The sequence below is a fragment of the Passer domesticus genome, chromosome Z (genome assembly GCF_036417665.1).
Source record: "Passer domesticus isolate bPasDom1 chromosome Z, bPasDom1.hap1, whole genome shotgun sequence".
NCBI classification, from domain to species: Eukaryota; Metazoa; Chordata; class Aves; order Passeriformes; family Passeridae; genus Passer; species Passer domesticus.
Genome location: NC_087512.1, coordinates 2797379 through 2818115, shown reverse-complemented (window position 1 = coordinate 2818115; position 20737 = coordinate 2797379). Strand labels below are relative to the sequence as shown.

The following is a 20737-nucleotide window of genomic DNA, read 5'->3' as shown; positions in this document are numbered from 1 at the left end:
CACTTCTCATGCCGTTCTCTTCTGGGGTTTTATCTCCCACTGCCGGGTTGCTATTGAGCAAGGACTGAAATAAAGGATGTGGTCTTGTAGGTTTCCATCCAGGAGAGACTAGGATGCTTTGCATGCATCCCAAACCCATCCCCCACAGAAACTGAACATGACAACTTTAAAAAGAACACATATCCAGAACACAAGACTCAAAACTTATTTTTTAAAACATACATTTATAGAACTAAGACTACAGCAGGCTCCTTCAGAAGAGTATTTGTATCCTTGGTCTTTCAGAAATAAATAGGATAGCTGATTCCTTGCCATGTGCACTCTGCACAGCTCATGGTGAGGCAGCAGGGCAGATGTTAGAGCTCATTGCCATCTTCCCCACACAAATAAATCCAGTAAAAACCCCAAGCACCGGTGGGCTGAGGCACATGCTGAAGCCACGCAGATTCAACTTGAAAAACATCATAAAAACATCAAATCCTGTTGCTCCAGGTCAGTGACCTGGCACCAGGTTTAGACAGGTAAACTGTGTTTATCCCCATGTCCTGTGTCCCTGTATCCAGTGAAATAAGGCAGCGAGGAGCAGTGAAGCAGCACTGCACACAGGGACATCAGAGAGACCAGCAGCCCCGAGGCATGTAAGCTTCTAATCAAAACCATAATCATATCTATATATGTGGTAACAACAAGGGCAGGAACTTTCAGGAGAAGTGGTCAGAAAAACAAGTTTCACGGCTTCAGTAGTAGATAGGTTTGTTTCCAGTGGTGCATAGTCAGAACAAGTCCAGAGTTTAGAGAATCACAGAAGTTAATTAAATGATAGAACCAGAGAATCCCAGGATGGTTTGGGTTGGGAGGGACCTTAAAGACCACCTAGTTCTGATGCCTTAGGATTTTAGCTTTTATATTGTTTATATATTTGTAATCCTGCAATTCTTTAGCGTATAGCCCTAAACTCCACATGGAGTGTTAGCTACAGCTTTCCCATTTTGGTCAGACAAAGCAATTCCTCTCTAGGCCTAGGAATCAAGGACATCTCACTTCTCAGGCCCTGAGATATGTAAACAAAAGTGAGTTGGGCGGAGCAAACTTGGGGTAAATTTCTTCATTACTTGAAGCTGTAATTGGAAGATTAACCCTCAATATGCAAATAGACCAAACTTACAAAAATATGAAAACCTGTGATACGTTTTTCCGGGTGTAGACCCTAGCGGGGCTTTGTACTTTTATACCTGAAGACCCTTCAATAAATATAACTTTTTATTCCCTTAATTTTGTCTGGCCTCTGTTTTTAGGTAGTCCCAAAAAGGCATCAGTTCCAACTCCCTGCTATGGGCAGGCTCACCTTCCACTAGACCAGGTGGCTCCAAGCCCCATCCAGCCCAATCTCCAGAGCTTACCAGGGACAACCTGATAAACCTAAAAGCCCACAAGACCCTCAGTGGCTGGAAGAGTTGAAGAAATTCCTTCAGATCCTTCCTGGGACCTCCCAGCAGGTTGGATGTGACACAGCCCCTCCCTGGGTAGATGCAAATCAGCTTCCACTTAAGCCTGGAGCACACAGCTAAGCCAGATACATGGTGCAACTGCTGGTGCCCCTCTAAGTAAAATTTCTGAGGGATTTGAGTAAAATTTGACCTAAATGACAAGTTTAATCCCCACTAAATAAAAGACTTCAGGTATAGGCAAGACCCTTTAGGAACAGGCAAAACCTGAGATCTGAGGGGGATGCACATAGCTTGGACACAAGCCAGTGTGCCCAAAGCGTCGTGCAGCACTCCTCTCAGCACATACAACTTCTTGGTTACACAGAGAGTGGGAGGCCCCAGACTTTCTAGATGGCTACACTTTAGAAGAACTTCAAATCAAAACCTTCTTCCAACACAGGTCACCGCTGTGTCTGGTCCTTTTCCTCCTCTGAGTGTGAAGATCCATCCAAGGAGTTTGCTGATCAAAGGCGTAGGTTTTTAGTAAGCGCTTTCTGAATGTACAAACAATTATCAGAGTCCTCAAATATTCTCTTGAAAAGCAGAAGCACTTCAGCTGTATGTGTCTGGGAATAACTGAAAACACCATCTCTGCCACGCTGGTCAGACCAGCAGTGTCTTCTGCCTTCTGGAAAACCTAGAGAACATGATCAACAGCGTCTAAACCACAGCTACAGCTCAGACAAGAGATGGGAGGGCTGTCAGGAGCTCCACTTCTAATTAGTCACCTCAAAATGTCATTCCTTAACCAATGGCCTTTCTTTCTCCACTGTCCCTCCTCCGTGTAGCTTCATCTCATATTAAATCCTTTCTTACAGAATGCCAGAATGGTTTGGGCTGGAATGGCCCATCAGGACCATCTAATTTCAATCCCCCTGCCACGGGAAGGGACATCCTCCACTATCCCAGATTGCTCCAAGCCCCATCCAACCTGGCCTGGAACACTTCCAGGGATGGGGCAGCCACAGCTTGTCTGGGCAGCCTGTGCCAGGGCCTCACTACCCTCACAGGGAAGAATTTCTCCCTTCTAGCTGATCTAATCTACCCTCTTTTAGAATAAACCATTCCCCCTTGTCATTTTACTATCTGCCCAGGTAAAAAATTCCTCCCCCTCTTTCTTTTAAGCCTCATTCCATCAAAAGTGGGTACTCACTGTGACTGTTAGAAATGTACCAAGCTGTAGCCATCAACTGTGGCATAATCAGGCTCCCCTGAAACACAGAGCACAGAAAATCCCCTTAGGTTTCCCATGAGAAGTGCTCATTATGTGTGACTAAACAGAGCAGAAGCACCACACACTGGCCATCCATGTTGAAGGGGTGGGATGCAAGAGTGAATGAGGCTCAAGCTAGGCTGGGAGAGCTGGGAAGGGTGCACTTGGAGAAGAGAAGGCTCCAAGGAGACCTTAGAGTTCCTTCCAGTGCCTAAAGGGGGTCGAAGGGAGCTGGAAAGGGACTTTGAGCAAGGGCTGAAGTGACAGCTCCCATGGCCAGAAAGCCCATGGAGCAGTAACTCACCTGGTGCACTGGTCGGGGTGGGCAGAGGTCCCCTCCTGCACAGAAGGAAACACAGAGCTGAGGATCTGCATGGCTAAAGGACTCCCTCTGCCCTGTTCTGCATCCCCCAGCCTGGGCTTTATGGAGACCTGACAAGGCAAGTCATGGTGGGCCCACCACGCACGGCCCACTTGGCAAACACAGGAATTGAACCTGACACAGTGGGGAAGACAGAAAAATAACCAGAAAACACTGACTCAGGGAAAAATTGACAAGTGAGCCTCAGGGCATGTCTTTGTACGTGCCTTTGCCCAGAGTGAGACATCAGGAAGCTGTAATTGGACGTGACTCCTCTCTCAGCGTGGCAGCCAAAGTGACAATTCATCCTTAGCATGAGTCTTGGCCTCAATCATCATCTTGCCCCTGACAGAAAAACCCTTCACCCTGTCCCCCTTGCCCAGCTTCTGTCCCACGAGAGTGAATCCAGCTCTGCAGTTCCTCCCTCCACCACAAATGCTTTTAACTCTCCTCAGATCTCCTCCTGTAATCTGTCTTGGTGACAGATCACACCAAGAGCCACACAAGCAAATATTTTCCTCCAGTACCCTTAAGTTCAGCTTCCAATAGACTGAAAGGAACAAAATATGCCTGCTTTGGGGGAGCAAGCATCATTTGCAGTAACAATTGCAGTTGTACATGTTACACACCTTACCTTGATATAGGTACAGGAGCTGGACTTCTTGCAGGAGTCACATTTCTCTGGGCATTATAGTAGTTTTCATAAACAACAGGAGCTAGGAAAAGTTGACAGTAGTGAAGTACAAGTCTCTTACAGGCATAAAATACTTGCTATACCAACATTCAGCTGTCTTTCCCCTCTCTGAGAAAATGGCTGATCAGGAAACTAAGAAACTATGGGACTATGACCTCCAGGGGCTGTCAAAAGTGGCAGAGACTAGTGTTGCAAGGCAGTGAATGAAATGCAAAATGAGTGTTTTCTGCACACAAAATGATGCTGACCAGAGCAGCCAGCTCCATCAGGAGTACACAGCAGTCAGCACTACTTTCTGAGATTGTACTAAGCTCTTACCTGGAGCCAAACTTCCAGTTTTGCGTAAATTTACGAAAAAATCAACATCCTTCTCAATGCTGCACATTTCTAAACTCTTGCGGATTTCCTCATATTTCTGCAAAAGGGAAATAAAGTGCATTTGTATACATCACGTCAAAAAAACAAGGCTTTTCCTCTTTGCTTACCACACACAGGGTGAAAGCCCAGTACTCACACAAGCTTCAGCATCAGGGGAATCACAAAATCCCAGAATACTTTGGATTGGAAAGGAAATTTGAAGCCCATCCCATTCCATCCCCTGCCATAGGCAGGGACATCTTCCACTAGATCAGGTTGCTCCAAACCCCATCCAGCCTGGCCTTGGACATTTCCAGAGATCCAGGGCAGCCACAGTTTCCCTGGGCACCCTGTCCCAGGGCCTCACCACCCTCCAAAAAAGTGGAAATCCCAGAGGAAACCTCATTTGCAAGAGTTTTGGCCAATCCTTCTGCTTGCCCACTCGTGCTGGTGTCTGTGGTCAATCAAGGGGCAACTCAGCTGTAACACAGCTTAGTGCACAGGAAAACAAACTGGGCTTTGCTTTCTACACAGAAAAATGAAGGTTTTCAGTCGAGGTACCTCATCATTCTGGACACAGCCCAGGGAGAGCTGGTTGACATGGAGCCAGAGGGCATTACGGAAATAGTTGATCCGCTCGCACTCCTGAGTCTCAAAGAACTGAAACAGACAAAACTGTCCATAACATCTTCAAAACGAGGGCAAATCTCTTTTGTCCTGATTGCTTCTCACCCCCACGTGCCACAACAAAACTAACTGCCAGGAGCAGCTGGTGCTGGTCTTCTGCAGGAAGCAAGGAAGCTGTGAGTCCTCCAGCTTGTCCAGAGGACAAATAATCCCTCTATGCAGCCAGGTAATTCAAAGGTGAGTACTAAGCTTGGCAAATCTGCAAGACTAATGGGGAGGGGACCACCCAGCACATTTCTGCCTCTGGGGAGACCAAGCCAGCTTCCTCAAGGCAGTACAAGTTCCCACGGTATCCTGTGCTCCTGCGGTCCCAGCCTACTTCCCTTACTGAGGTACCCTTAAACCCCAGAATCATTTAGATTGGAAAAGCCCTCTAAGATCATCGTATCCCACCGTTACTCCTGCACTGCCAAGACCACCACTAACACACTTCCCCAGATGCCACATGTACATGGGGTTTTTTTTAACATTTCCATGTTCTAAATGTGGAGCAATAAAAAAAAAAAAGGCACTGTGATGTACGAAAACAAAGGTGTTTAGCCTTCTTGCTCTTTCCTACACAGTCCTTTTCCAAGCAGGTTTGAACCCTTTTGAAATCTGCTGTCTGGTACACCTCAATTTCACAAGTTTTTACATGTTTCTGTGAACACCCACACTTGTTATCACTTATGACCTTTGCAACACACAGAGAGGAAAACTTCCACATCATCCATCTGCAAAAATGAAACTGCTACTTTCCACTCCCCAGCACAGAATCATTAGGGTTGGAAAAGCTGTCTAAGGACATTGAGTCCAACCACTAAGACAGCACTGCCAAGCCCCACTAAACTGTGTCCCCATCCTAGAGGCTTCCAGAGAAGACTCCAAAAGCACGTCAGCACAGAGACACCCATGCATGCACACAAAACAGAAAATTCAGTTCAAAAGGGAAAATTGGAAGAGCAGCCTGAAGAGAGGTAACTTGGAAGGGATCAGCCCAGCTGGGAATGGGAAAGATGGCTGCAAGCCTGAAGCAGATCTGAGATAAAATCTGTCTTTGCAGTCTCTGTCCACCTCTCAGTCACAGATCACAGGCCAGCAGCAGAGCAGCTGCTCAGCCCTCTTGCTACCAGTCTGGAATTCCCCAGTGTGTGCTGGAAATCCCTGCTGGTCCACTTCCCTGTGAGGCAGTCTGCTTCGGGCTGATACACCCACTCAGAGGGGCTCCCACACCACTGCATGGTCTGTGGGACACAAGGTGAAGAGCTCTTGGCACAGTGTGCAAGTGGAGATGGCTTCACCCGCATCCCCAGCCACCACCAGCCCCTGCTGAAAAGTCATGCAGAGCTTCAGACAGTCTTCTGAGCAACAAAGGTGGTGTTGAGGCTCCAGGACATACTAGGCTGGGGTCACTGAGTATACAGAGGTGACCACAGCTGCTCAAGATGATAGCCATGCCACACTTGCAAGCAGGTAGTGGGCAAAAATGTCACTACCTTGACTCTGTCAATTTTAGAAGTAGTGGAAAAATAAAAATAATAAAATAAGAGCAGAAACCTTGAAGCAGTGGGGCCTTGAATCCAGAAGCCATGCTTGAGACATACACACAGGGTTAGCTGCAATACATCCTGCTGCTTCACTGCCAGGGGAATACAAATCCAGGAAATCTGTACTGTCCCTGAGCCCTGCAGCCAGGATTGCAAACCCAGAGGATCGCACTGCCATGGGGAGGTGTTTAGGGGCATTTACCTCACAAGCTTTGATGTGCTCATTCTGCCACTCATCCCGGATCTTCTCCATGGTGGTCACACTCTGCTGGTAACTCCTGTCTGTGAGACAAATCATATTTTGGCTGAAGGTGTCTCTGCCCACGGCAGTGGGGTTGGAATGAGACGACCTTTAAGGTCCCTGCCAACCCAGACAATTTTATGATTCTGTGATTCCATGATTAACATTCATTAAAAAAATCCTTTCACTAGAAGATAATTCTAGGGCTGGGAAAAAGGCTGAAAAGGGTGGGGGATCAGGGATAAAAAGCAGAAGGACATGGCTTTGGTGGGACCATGCAGGCTCCTCCGGGGATGTTGCCCACTGCTGCTGTCTTGGGCGTGTGTTCCTGAGGAGTCATGCCTGACGCAAGAGCTGGAGCTCACCAACGAGCCACACCACGGCTTCACATCACCCTGACCCTGACTCTCCTCACCCTCCCAACACGGCATTTCCACACTCACCAGTGTCCTCCAGTGCTGATTTCGTCTGAGCCAGCTTCAGGAACAGCTGCCAAAAACAGGAGAGACAAGGAGGGTGAAGAGGAGGCTGTGTGCGTCACCAACGGCACCGCATCCCCACAGCACCAGCCTCCCCGTGTCACCCCAAAACCCAGAGCTGGGACAAGAGCCATGGGGCACGTGAGCTGCAAGCAAAGACATCCCTTTCCCCCCCCTTACACCGTGGCCACCCACTTCCCTGGGTGAACGCCTCCCCATACCTTCTCCTGCTGCTTCTGCGTGACCAGGTTGGCGTTGCGGTGCACGGCCTGCTCCGCCTCGTCCTTGTCCCGGCAGCGCTGCTCGTACAGACGCTTGGCCTAGGACAGACACACCTCAGGGAAAAGCTCAGCCTGCGAGGCACCAGGGAATGGCACAAAAGGTGCCCTGCAGCTTGGGAAAAGCCTTGCAAGGCAGGCTGCTCTTGGATTGGGGTGAAAAGATTCTGGCAATCAAGGGCAGGTCCAGGGAAGGGCTGGGGAACAGGCAGGAGCACAGGTTTGATGAGAAGCAGCTGAGGGAGCTGGGAAAGGGGCTCAGCCTGGAGAAAAGAGGCTCAGAGGGGACCTTGTGGCTCTGCACAGCTCCTGACAGGAGGGGGCAGCCAGATGGGGGTTGGGCTCTGCTCCCAGGGAACAAGAGACAAGAGGAGAGGAAGTGGCCCCAAGTTGCATCAGAGGAGGTTTAGACTAGATATTCAGAGAAACTTCTTCACAGAAAGGGTTTACATGCCCTGGAACAGGCTGCCCAGGGCAGTGGTGCAGTCACCATGCATGGAAGCGCTCAAAAAAGTTGGCAAGTGGCACTTGGGGAGCCGGGTTAGTGGTGGGCTTGGCAGTGCTGGGCAAATGGTTGGACTCAAGCATCTTAGAGGCTTTTCCAACCTGAATAATTCTCTGGTTCTAAATCATTTGTATCCAACCTTGCAAGGCTACCACTAGCCTTGTCTTTGGCACGCTCTTCACTGTTTCTGAGCATACCCTGCCCACCATTCACATAGATACAGCATCAATAGTCACAGCAGAGGAGAAACCCCTCTCATTTAAGCCTGTCCCAGTGCTCTGTATGTGTGTGAGGAGCAGCATTGATCCAAATGGCAAGAAACAGCAGCACATTTGCTTTACCTCCATGGTCTTCTTGTACTGAAGATTCCTGTTTTTGTGAATGGCCTCCATTATCAGCTCTATCTGTGAAGACAACAGACCTGGGGTCAACACATCACTGACCATCAAAGGTCCAGGACAAACTCTGTGGGTTACAAGAGGAAGAGCCACCGACCACACTGAGATGTGTTTAAAGACCTTCATCCACCCAAATCATCTTCACAAAACTCAGCTTTTGTGCTTCTGCCTAAGCCTTGAATTGTAGGCAATTGCAGCCTTTGTGTATGCAAAGGAGCTCTACAAACTAAATTCTAGCAATATATAGTACTGTACCATCTCCACAGACTCTGGCAAAACCGGGAAGCCCACTCCACTCTGCTAGGTCCAAACCAGTCCCTGGTTCTAGCAGTTTTCCCTGGTTTTCCAGACAAAGAAATCTCAAGCCAGAAGTTAAAAGGCTTGGCCATTTTAGCAGCCTCTTTGGAGATCATACAGCATCATGAACAAATGTTTTAAAAACATTCCAGTGTTGTGGATAGCCCCAAAACACAGACAAAGATGTGGAAGTGAGAAGAAGGAAGTTGGAGGTTACTACACAACACAACACAGTTACAACACATAGGAAAGAGTTCAGTACTTCCCAGCAGCATGGGCACTGGGGGTGTTGGCAGGGGCTGGGAAATGGCATGAGACAGCACCAGGATCAGCCCCTTGCTGGGGCAGGATCAGCACCCTGCAGGAAGGCAGGTCCTCCCGTGGTGCCTGACCTTCTTCCGATGCAGCTTTTGCTTTTCCCTGAAATCCTCCATCTTCTTTGCTTCCTCCCGAAGGGTTTGCGCCAGCTGGATGTGACCTTGTCCCACATTGTCTATCTCTGCAAAGAGAAAACAAATGCATTATTTTTATATATATATATATATATATATTCCTAAAGAGGCTGTTTCTCAAGTCAGCTTAGAGCACACCACACACCCCCTTTCACAGATGTGAAAAAGCTCCAGCTTGTTTGAAGCAGCCTCCAAGCATTGCTCACCAAAGTAAGGATCAGTCCTGCTGGGACCTGCTCCCCAATTTGAGAAAACTCTCCCAATCATGCATGTAAATCTAGGCATGTTTCAACACATTGCACTGCCCCAGGCCAGCAGGCAGCAACCTGGGGCAAAATGAAGGCTAAAACAATCTCAGGGTCCTCTTGCTGAAGGCAAGCAGCTACACTGTGAAACATCACCCCAGGATCCACCAAGGGAGCAGAGCTAAATGACAGCTCCGGATTCAACCCCCAAGGCTGCTCCAAACCCACAGCTGTGAATTGTCAGCAGTGATGAGGGCAGAGCCCTGTTAGGGAGGTCCACAGGGGCAGCAAAGAAACCTGGATCAGGCAAGGGATGGACTGGGCACAGGACAGCAGAGTGCTCACCCTCCAGGTGCTGTCTGATGGTACCACGGCAGGATGTGACACATAACAACATAGAGTGGCCAAAGCACCATCTTTTAGATGCTCCTTAGAATCACACACTCATTTAGGATGGAAAAGCCCTCTTAAGATCCTCAAGTTCAACCATTCCCCCAGCACTGCCAAGGCCACCACTGACCTATGTCCCCAGGTGCCACATCCAGACATCTTTTATATCCCTCCAGGGATGAAAACTCCCCCACTGCCCTGGGAAACCTGTGCCAGGGCTGAACAACTCTGTCCATGAGAAAATTTTCCTAAGATCCAATTTAAACTTCCCCTGGCCCAGCCTGATGCCGTTCCCTCTCCTCCTGTCCCTGTTCCCTGGCAGCACAGCCCGACCCCCCGGCTGTCCCCTCCTGGCAGGAGCTGTGCAGAGCCACAAGGTCCCCCCTGAGCCTCCTTTGCTCCAGGCTCAGCCCCTTCCCAGTTCCCTCAGCCTCTCCTGGGGCTCCAGCCCCTTCCCAGCCCCGTTCCCTGCCCTGGACACGCTCCAGCCCCTCAGTGTCTCTTGTCCTGAGGGCCCAGAGCTGTCCCCAGTTTTGAGGTATGAGTTACAGCGTGTTTGTGAAGAGGATAAGCCTGTCCAACAAACTCCAGATGAGCTTCCCATGCACAGCCTCCTATGCACAACATAAACATGCCCTCTGAGCTGCAGCCAGACCTGAAAGCCCAAGAGATCCCAAAATGATGCCCTGTGGGTCTCCTCTCCCACACATGTCCTGGCTCTCTTCGTCCCAAGCCTCACACACTGGGATGCACCAGGCCAGCAGTACAGCCTTTGCCTGGCCTCAGCACTGCACAGCTTTAGAGATTTCTCTGCTACTTTCTTCCCAAGCAATTGCCTTCAGGCTTTAGTGTCCTGGCAAACACAAATAATTACTTACGTTGCTTGAAAACATCGAGGGATCTCTTCAGCGTGCTGAAAAACACAGGCAGGGCATTAAAAGGGTGGAGAAGCAGAGTCAGGCACAGGCATCAGCAGAGCACCTCTTCCAAAACAGAGCTCACTCAACAATGGCCAAAGAACCTCAAAACACATTTGTTTACCCTTTTAGCAACTCCAGCTTTTTCCCTCTCAGCAGGTGTAACACAGCTCACTTGGTGTGACACCCACTTTACATCTTTCTGAACACTGGATGCTATTAAAAATTCAGAGTTTCATGTTTCCAGCAACCTCCTAAAACCATCATTTGGAACAGATAAACAATTTCAACATGGTGTATTTGCCAGTGGTTGGAAAAATAGGGAGCTTTTCTTCCTATTAATACTGCACAGTAAAGATGGCAGAAATGTTTTAAGTGACACCTTAATACGCAACTGTAAGTAAATGACCAGGGCATGTATAAAGTGCAGAAACAAAGGAGGAAGCAGAAGGCACTGAGGGTCACTTGGGAAATGGAGCAAGCTGTGGTGGCCACAGCATGCTGGGCTCTAAAGATGTGCATGGTTTGAGTCAAGGAAGTACCTGTACTTCCCTCTGGCTACAAAACCTGTCCAGAGGCAACCCAAGGTCTCACTACCCCCAGCTTTCTGCTCACCCACCAGCCCACGCCCCCCTGAGCATCTAACAGTGCTTTGGTTCATCTGTGACTAAGGGGAACTTGGTGGGCTCCAGCTCAAAGCCAATTAGAACCCAGCTGGGCACTGCTCATTCATGAGAATGATTTCAGCTCATCTTCTGAATGTCTCAATCACGTTTCAATTCTGTTTTGTCTCACAGCTTTCTTCCTCCTCTTCCTCCTTCACTGCTTCAGGGACACCCATAAAAGCAACCTGAACTTACTTCAGCTCTGTCTGCCCACAGGGCTTCTTCTTTGACAAGTTAATGAGCTCCTTGCCATATTTTTCTTCTATAATTGCTCTGTTGGGAAAAGAGAGACATCAAATAATAATCAATTGGTTTGGGTTGGAAGGGACCTGAAAGCTCATCCAGTTCTACCTTCTGCCATGGGCAAGAACACCTTCCACTATCCCAGGGTGCTCCAAGCCCTGTCCAAGCTGGCCTTGGACACTGCCAGGATGGGGCAGCCAAAGCTGCTCTGGAAAACCTGTGCCAGAGAGGTTCCCACCACACTCACAGCCAGGAATCCCTTCCCAATATCCCATCTAGCCCTGCCCTCAATGTGTGGCAATAAGTATTCTCTGTACCTGGCACTAATCCTTAGGGAGAGCACCTGAAAAAAAGACCAGATCTTGTGAGGAACATAATTAACATCTCTGAGAGACCATGTTATCTCCCCTTCTTGGAAGAAAGGAAGGAGGAAAAGAGGTCCTGTGTTGCAGTGTAAGAATAACCATTTTTTTGCAGCTGCTTTGAAATCACTACAGACCATCAGGACTGGAATTGCTTGGTCAAATGTAGTTCTCTCCATGTGGCCAGCAGAAAGGAACAACTACTGCTAGAGGCTGCCATTAGATCATCTACTGGATAAAACAAATAACTTTCTAAAATGCCTTAACTACTAACACAGATGGAGACTCCTGTGTGGTTGATTTCTGGAGTTTGGCAATGAAATTCACCTACCTTAACTCTAAAAACTCCAGAAGCTAATAGGGAAATTGAAAAAAAAGTATTATAGATTGGTATTTTTTTTTTATATATACCTAGCAACATTCCCATGAACACAAAACATCCAGCAGGAACATTTTCCATAGCTGGAAGTGTGTAACAGCCATGCTGGACAACTGGGCCAAGTCCAGGGAGTGGCAAATCCAGGCCCAGGCTCTGACCTCCTCCTGGCCAGACATTTCAGTGGCAACCTACACCTCCTTCAAGACCAAAGAGGGCACAGGGTGTAGAGGAGGCTTTTGGCACTCTGCATTGTCACTGATGAGTGGGACTTGGTTCTCAGGGTCCACTTCCTCGTGTGGAAGGTCCAAATTGTCCTGGAACATGGGATTCCAGCCTGAACAGATGTAGGTGCATTAGACACTTTCAAGTGCAGCTCTCCTCCTGTTCATCCCCATTTTGATTGTTCCAGGATGCTCTGTACTGAGTTGTGCAGTCAGAGGTTGGTTTTCTCCAGCTGTCATTACCAAAATGACATTAATTCAATGTACAGTTCTACAATGCTCTTCATATTCAGCCACTGATAACAAATAAAAAAGGCCAGATAAAGGTAAAATACATGGCCAGACCATCACCAGCCACAGAACCTCTGCTTATGTCATCTGCTCTGATTAATAATGGCAGTACCTAACCTAACTTCTTAACACTGTTCTGTGGGGTGTGGAGAGACAAAGACAGGACAAAGCCATGGCTCTCCTAGGCCAAGATCTTCTAACCTGACCTTCTGCAAGGAAAACAGCAAGGTGAACTTCATGGGACAGCCTTTGAACATCAGTCAAGCACGGCAGAAATCAAACTGGGAATGCCAGGAGTGGGAATAGTGCCACAGCACCACTCCCAGGCTCAACCCAACCCAAAGCTGTCCGAGGCTGCTCCCTACCTTTCCTTCAGAAAGTCTTCAAACTCTTTGCAGTTCTTCCTGCCATCATTCAGATGCTGAATGATGCTGTCGTAGCCAACTGTGCTGGTCAGATCCGTGCTCTGGAAACACAGGAACAGGAGTCATGTCCTTGCCAGTGCAATCCATGGCTGCTGCCACCTCCTGAGGCATTGGTGCGGCCACGGCTCAGTGGGAGCAAGCATGCAAGTGCCAGTTTATGAAATAAAATATTTCATTTTAGGGGTGGGATTGACTCCAGAATGAGAACAATGGTGGCAATTTGGGACAAGGCACATCTATGCCACCCACACTTGTCATAGATTCTGAAGGGTCATTTTCTTCCAAATTATTCCTTAAAAACATATATTGTATGGATGCATGTAGGAAAAAAAAAAAGAAAAAGTAAAGAAAAAGGAAAAGGGAAAAAAAAAGAAAAAGGAAAAAGAAAAAAAAAGAAAAAGGAAAAAGGAAAAGAAAAGATAAAAGGAAAACAAGAAAAAGAAAAAAGAAAAAAGAAATAAAAAAGAAAAAAGAAAAAAGAAAGAAAAAGAGAATGAGAATGAGAATGAGAATGAGAATGAGAATGAGAATGAGAAAAAGGAAAAGAAAAGAAAAAAGAAAAGGAAAAAATGAAAAAGAAAAAGAAAAAGAAAAAGAAAAAGAAAAAGAAAAAGAAAAAGAAAAAGAAAAAGAAAAAGAAAAAGAAAAAGAAAAGGAAAAGGAAAAGGAAAAGGAAAAGGAAAAGGAAAAGGAAAAGGAAAAGAAAAAGAAAAAGAAAAAGAAAAAGAAAAAGAAAAAGAAAAAGAAAAAGAAAAAGAAAAAGAAAAAGAAAAAGAAAAAGAAAAAGAAAAAGAAAAAGAAAAAGAAAAAGAAAAAGATGCAGTAATGATGTAGGCTGACTTACTCTACCCCATTCTTTCCCCATTCCTATGCCTGGCTGCAGAAAAAGGAGCAATAGTAGAAGCAGGTATGAAACTCAGCAACAGGAAACAAAAGCCACAAAAGTTATCAAGAAACCTGAAGAGGATAGTGGCAGGATGGAGAGATTCAGGAAATGGTTCAAAGGCAGGACGAGAGTATGCAGAGATCTGGCATAACAATGTGGGCAGCAGAAGAGGGGATTTCTCAAGAATTTGTTCCTGGTGCAATAAAGGAGAAGAAACAGGGCTGGTTAATTAAGTGGAATTCCCTATTCAAGTACTTGACTGTCAGTGACCAGAAAGCAAGAAGTGAAGAGGAGATGTGGTGGAGTGGGACAGGCAGAAAATCCACAGGTATCCCAGATCAGCTTTGCATGGGAAGACAGGACTGTAGAGCAGGACCTAAGCAGAAACCAAACTTCCTTTACAAAGTAGAGATGTCCCTGCAAAACGAGGTTAGTACTGATAAAACCACAACCAGCTCTCAGGTTGTTCCAACCAGCTCTGTGAAAAGGGAACACTGCACTGAGCCAGGCTCCATCTCATTTGCAGAACACAGGAACAGCCTCCCTTGAATTCCTGTGCCCACTTTCAAAGGAGACAAAATGGATGCAAAGCACAAAGCTGCTGGCCACTGCAAGCCAGGCAGGAGGGAGGGTCAGAGCCCCATCACTGCACATCCAGGGGCACCCAGAGGCTCCTGCATCCTGCTCTGCTGCCTGGCACACTTGGGCTCTCTGTGCCAGGCAGAAGGGTCAAGGGGAAACAGAATCACACAATTGTTTAAGTTGGAAAAACCCTCTGAGATCATAAATTCTAAACGTTCCCCAGCACTGCCAAACCATTCACCTGGCCACATCCCTGAGTGCCACATTTATATAGCTTTTAAATTCCTCCATGTGAGTTTTCCACAGGAGGAACTCCTGGCCTAGATGGAGCTGGGTGGGGCTCTATGGTCAAATCATGCTTTGCAGAAACCTTCTGGGCAGGTTTGGCACAGAAAGAGTCAAAAGAACCAGCATGGCTCGGGGTGTTCAGCTGGAGAAGGCTGCAGGGACACCTGAGAGCCCCTGCCAGGGCCTGCAGGGGCTCCAGGAGAGCTGCCCAGGCACTGGGGACAAGGCCTGCAGGGACAGCACACAGGCCATGGCTGCCACTGCCACAGGGCAGGCACACATTTTGGGATGTTGGGCAGGAATTGGTGGCTGGGAGGGTGGGCAGGCCCTGGCCCAGGGTGCCCAGAGCAGCTGTGGCTGCCCCTGGATCCCTGGCAGTGCCCAAGGCCAGGCTGGATGGGGCTTGGAGCAGCCTGGGACGGTGGAAGGTGTCCCCTTCCTGATCTGCTGTCTGGATTTGCACACAATGGACTCAATAATGAGAAGGAATTTGTGTGCTGCTTGTGATGTTTTGGGGTTTGGTTACACTTTCAGCCAAAAGCAGGGCTAAAATGTTCTGCCAGGGGTGTGAAAGCACGTCATGATCCTGCCTGAGTCACAGCCAGCTGCTGAGCTTGACACTTCCATCTCCTACCCCACTTTACATGGAAAACCCCTGCAGACACACACTCTGAAGAAAATGACAGTGGAGAAATGTTTCAATTAGAAAAATCCTCTAAGATTGTTAACTCCAACCACCCCCCAGCATTGCTCACCCCACCACTGACCCATCTCCCCAGGTGCCACATCCACATGGCTTTTAAATCCCTCCAGGGATCAGGACACCACCATTGCCCTGGGCAGCCTGTTTCTAGGATTAATAACCTTTGCCATGAAAAAATTTTCCTAATACCCAATCCAAACATCATTTTACACAACCTGAGGCCGTTCCCTCTCCTCCTGTCCCTGTTCCCTGGAGCACAGCCCGACCCCCCCGGCTGTCCCCTCCTGGCAGGAGCTGTGCAGAGCCACAAGGTCCCCCCTGAGCCTCCTTTGCTCCAGGCTCAGCCCCTTCCCAGCTCCCTCAGCCTCTCCTGGGGCTCCAGCCCCTTCCCAGCCCCGTTCCCTGCCCTGGACACGCTCCAGCCCCTCAGTGTCTCTCTTGTGCTGAGGGCCCAGAGCTGTCCCAGCGCTGGAGGTGCCTCAGCAGGGCCAGCACAGGGACGGGCCCTGGGGCTGTGTCACAGCCCCTGGCACCAGCACCCCCAGGGGCTTTCCCTAAGGGCCCTTTCCAGCCCCTCTGCCCAGCCTGGAGCTGCAGGATGACCCAAGTGCAAGACCTGGCACTTGCTCTTGCTGCCCCTCACACCTCAGCCCCTGGATCCTGCCTGTCCAGATCCCTCTGCAGAGCCCTCCTGCCCTCCATCTGTCTGTCCCAACCTTCCCAAACCGAAAGGTTTGGAGCACTGCACATGTTCATGGACCACCTCTTGAAGGATCTATATTTATTCCAAGCTCTCAGTGTCTTTCCTCAGCCTTGTGCACTTAGAGAAACGCACCAGAAAATGGTACTATTTTAGTAGTCAGAAGCACTGTGCAACTGTAGCTGGCTGTGCTGTCTTTGCTCAGTCAGTGCAGCCTCAAAAGTCCAGCAGAAGTTACTGAGACAAAGAGAAGTGCTTTATGCTGGTCCTGCAGGGAGCAGGGTGAGGAGAGGCTGCAGCTCCTCTCCACCCCACAGCCAGGAGGGTACAACAGGACAGGCAAAACTCACTGCAGAGAGGAAAAGGCCTCGCTGCAAATCCACCCACCTGGGACCAGCATCCTGCAGAAAGCAGCTTTTTGATTAGTAATTTTCCATTTGATTAGAAATTTTCCATTTTCCTTCCCCTACGCCAGCACCTTCCCTGCTCGTCCCAGAGACACAAAAAGCAATGGACTGCTCTGCCTTGATGCAATTTCTTCTTCCCACAAATCCCACCTTGTTCCTTTGAAACAACGACCTGGAGGTTTCACAATGCCTCTGCTAAGCTCCACCAAGCCAGTACCCATTTAGAGAAGGACAAGCAGGGGGAAGGGGAAGTGAAACAGCCACCATCAGTCAGCAGCCAGGGAATAAACCCAGGAATGCAGGGCTGCATCCCCCCAGCCATGGATTATTTTAGCAGCATCGCTAAAAACACTGCAGGGAGCAGAGCACTGCCTCATTGAAGGCAAAATTACCAAAATTTCACTCTCTAAGCTGCAACCTGTTTAGCCCACAGATCAGAATTAGAGGGGTTCTTAGCATTACTGTAATTTCTATTTTTACCATATGGTTTTACAACACCAAAGTGCACTGACGAGACCCAAGACTGTTGGGTTACCAGAAATATGTGTGAGAACAGGCTTGTGGAAAACAAGGCATGTACAAAGACAGTGAAAAAAAGTGAAAGAAAAGACCTCACAAAGTGAAAGAAGAAGAGCAGATGGCAAAAACAAATGAAAACAAAATGTCAGGCTTTCCCAATTCGTGCCAGTCACTACAGGCAGGACAAGGGCAAACAAACACGAGTTTTGGGGTATTTTTGTTTTTGCACAGCTCCCTCACAGGCCTATGGGAGTGAGTGACATGGGAGTGCATGCAGGGCAAAAAATGTTCAGCTTCAGGCATGTCTGGACTTCATCCCCTGAGCAAGCAGAAGCTGCAGTGGGGTGCCAGGGAGCAAACATCCTTATTCAAGAAAATTCATCATCTTGTATTGAGACCCGGGAGCACAAGCAAACTTCAGTGCAGTGAGCCAAGTGAGCCTGTGTTTTCCTGACAGAGCTCATCAGGAATATCACACCATCAGCTCCAGCAGTGCAGAGGCAGACACAGCACCCACTGAAGGAACCAGAACTGCTGGGGTTTAAAACGAAATCAATCCCCAGGGGAGGCTGGAAGAACAGAGCAAAGGGTGGGCTGCAGCTTAGCCTCCAACACAGAATCCAAGAATGATTTGGGTTGAAAGGGACCTTAAACCTCACCCCATTCCACCCCCTGCCATGGGCAAGGACACCTTCCACTATCCCAGGCTGCTCCAAGCCCTGTCCAGCCTATCCTGGGACACTTCCAGGGATTCAGGGGCAGCCACAGCTGCTCTGGGCACCCTGTGCCAGGGCCTGCCCACCTTCAGCCTTACCATCCTGTCCCCACAAAGAAATTTGGAGGTCATCAATCACAATCAGTCACATGTCAAAGCTGGGAGATCCAATACCAAAACTGGCCCAGGTTCTGAGAGTTTGCTCATTTTTTAGACTTTGTCCCATCAGGTGGAGCATACTTCCCCTGGGACACTCCCCAAGTCTCCTCCTTCTCATCAGGCTTCCTAACCACCGAGAAATTTGCTCCCACAAGAATAACATACATTTTTCATAGTATTTAGGGATTCTGCAGATAGAATGGGACGATGAGTTAATTTGGGGGGGGGGGGGGAAAGGACGTGTACATTTTGTTGGACCAGGAGATCTGAAGCTGAGCCACTGAACCATCACCACTAAAGAACAGCATGTGGCAGCATCTGCCACCTGCCCACGATTGTGCAGCAATGGCCCTCTTGGTCTCACCTTGTCTGGCAGGTGAAGAACCTACAGATAACAAAAGTTGTGCCTCACCAAGCTCTATGTAATGACAGGACAAGGAATTATTATTTTAAACAAAAAGATGGGAGATTCATATTAAATACAGGGAAGGAATTGTTTAGATTGTTTATGACTGAGGTTATTAAAACACTGGCACAGCTTACCTACACAAGCCACACCATCCCTAGAAGCATTCCAGGCCAGGCTGGACAGGGCATAAAACAACCTGGCCTCGTGGAAGGTGTCCCTGTCCATAGCAGGGTGGTGGACTAGATGGTTTCTTAGGTCTTTCCCAACCCAAACTGCTCAATGCTTCTATGATTCTAAGAAATCACTTGCTTCAGCAAAGACTTCTCCTTCTATTTTTGCCTTACGCAAAGCAATCTAAGAGGAAAATTGCAGGAGGAAGTGCTTGCCCACTCACAGCACTCAGCAGCAGGTGGAAGCTGGATGTGCAGCCCTTCACACTTCATCTTGATTTGGTTTTTTTCCTTCCTATCCTTACTCACCCCTCCTCCCCAGCCCTCACAGCTGATGCACAGTCACCAGTACGTGGTGTGGCAGCTGCTTGGGGTGGTACCTGCCTTTTCCATGGGCCCAGTGACCACAGAAGGGCCTCAGTCTCTCCACTGAGTCACATCCATCACGCTCCCATCCAACCTCAGTCAAGGGGCTTGGAGCACACAGGCTTCAGAAAGGACAAAGCCCAGGAAAATCCCTGGCAGCACCAGTGGTTTGGGGCTCGGCAAGAACCAGGGATTATTCAGAAAGTAGCCGTGTTTGCAGTAGAAGTGATCAAGCAGGAGTGAGTGCCCCATGAAACACCCCACATCCTCCTTGTCTTGGGAGCTGGAGGCTGCTCCTGTCCTGGTGTTTCCTCCCACTGAGCCCCCTCCTCCAAGATCCTCCTTCAAAAAGCACCACACCACTGCTGGAGAGGAACAAACCGGGCAGAAACAGCCGAAGTCAGCCCTGCGGCGAGAAGCTCTTCTTCAATCCCGTGTGCCACTGAGGCACAACAAACCCTGCCTACTCAGCCTTGCTGGCATCACAGTTGCTCCTCCAGCCCAGGCGGTGCTGCCACCACCACCCTCAAAACCTCCCCTCCGCACGTCTGCAAAGCACAGGGAGCACTGTGGAAAACTGGTGTGCAGCAAATAGCTGGGAAGCAGCTGCCAGATGCAAAGTTGGCTTTATTCTCCACAACAGGTTTGACACCTGTGTGGGATTTGAGTATTTGACAACACTATGCCAGTTAACTCGTTAATGATGCTGGGCGAGGCTCTGCACTTTCTCCTCAACACTCAGGAGCCCCAAACCTGGTGCCAGCTCTTCCTGGGGCCTGTGCTTCTCTCCCACATCCTACAAGATGGGAGATGCTCCCAGGCAACATCTGGGAAACCCCAAGCACCATTCACAGATGAAGATTTTCAGCCCCAAAAGACCAAATTGGGTAACTTACTTCCTGGTCACCAATACCTAGAATGAAGGTCCACCACAAGAGGAACAGAGTAGCCACAGAGTTTAAGCTTTGCAGCAGATATGTGGGTTTCCTGCACTTCTCCTTTTATAAAAGCATAATTCAGACTGAAAAGAATAAATTGTGGTTTTCCCTGAACTGTGGGTTTTCCTCCATGGCTCAGCAGCTGGCAGCAGCACCACACTGAGTGGATTGCTCCTAGTCCAGGATTAGCTCCACAACAAGAGAACATTTTTCGCCATGGTGTCTTCAAGTAGTTCACCAATGGGAAATTAATGGTATCAAACCCTTCAGCCTGGCACTGACTTCCTCCAGCAAGGTGGCAGCCACTTGCTGGGATTATTTTGGCTGCATGGAGCCGGCTGTAAAGCCACAACTCTCAAGACATGCATGGTGGGCAGTGCCTGCTGGGGATCACAGAATCCCAGAATGGTTTGGGTTGGAAGTCACCTTAAAGCACATTTCATTCCACGGGCAGGGACACCTTCCACTAGCCAAGGTTGCTCCAAGCCCCATCCAACCTGGCCTTAGACACTTCCAGGGATCCAGGGGCAGCCACAGCTGCTCTGGGCACCCTGTGCCAGTGTTCTACCGACCCAGAGCATTCAGCAAAGTCACCCCACGACCACAACCGCTGGCTTTGGAGCCAACTCTAACCAGACAGCAGTGATTCCCTCCACCCCGAGCTGCGCCCCATGATTCCGTCTGGCTCTATCCCCTCTGTCCCGCCGTGCTCCCACTCACCCAGAAGTTGTCCCTGAACCGCGCCTCCCGCATCCTGCTGCCGCCGCCGCCGCGCTCCGCCG

General features: G+C 48.9%; 1 protein-coding gene across 2 annotated transcripts; it reads right to left on the bottom strand.

The window, feature by feature from the left end:
• Positions 1 to 204: 204 nt before the first annotated feature.
• PSTPIP2 (proline-serine-threonine phosphatase interacting protein 2) lies at positions 205 to 20737 on the bottom strand. Of its 2 annotated transcripts, none has more exons than XM_064404371.1 (15): positions 20676 to 20737; positions 13054 to 13154; positions 11388 to 11465; positions 10489 to 10523; positions 8916 to 9022; positions 8170 to 8232; positions 7267 to 7365; positions 7010 to 7055; positions 6528 to 6607; positions 4674 to 4772; positions 4074 to 4170; positions 3696 to 3777; positions 3005 to 3039; positions 2641 to 2698; positions 205 to 2124 (listed from the first exon to the last, which is right to left on the bottom strand). In XM_064404371.1, exons 1-14 carry the CDS (start codon positions 20706 to 20708, stop codon positions 2649 to 2651), a joined length of 1005 nt encoding a protein of 334 aa, XP_064260441.1. In that variant the 5' UTR covers positions 20709 to 20737; the 3' UTR covers positions 205 to 2124; positions 2641 to 2648. The 2 variants fall into 2 exon arrangements, with proteins under 2 accessions (XP_064260441.1, XP_064260440.1); XM_064404370.1 differs by lacking the exon at positions 20676 to 20737 and adding an exon at positions 15637 to 15678.

What these genes read in the sequence shown, in the direction of transcription:
- PSTPIP2 (XM_064404371.1), bottom strand. Translation starts at nt 20,708, where the DNA reads ATGCGGGAGGCGCGGTTCAGGGACAACTTCTGG. An exon ending in GAAGACTTTCTGAAGGAAAG is followed by an intron (nt 11,466 to 13,053) that starts GTAGGGAGCAGC and finishes TTTTCCCAACAG; the next exon opens with AGCAATTATAGAAGAAAAAT. An exon ending in ATCAGCACTGGAGGACACTG is followed by an intron (nt 6,608 to 7,009) that starts GTGAGTGTGGAA and finishes TTTGTCTCACAG; the next exon opens with ACAGGAGTTACCAGCAGAGT.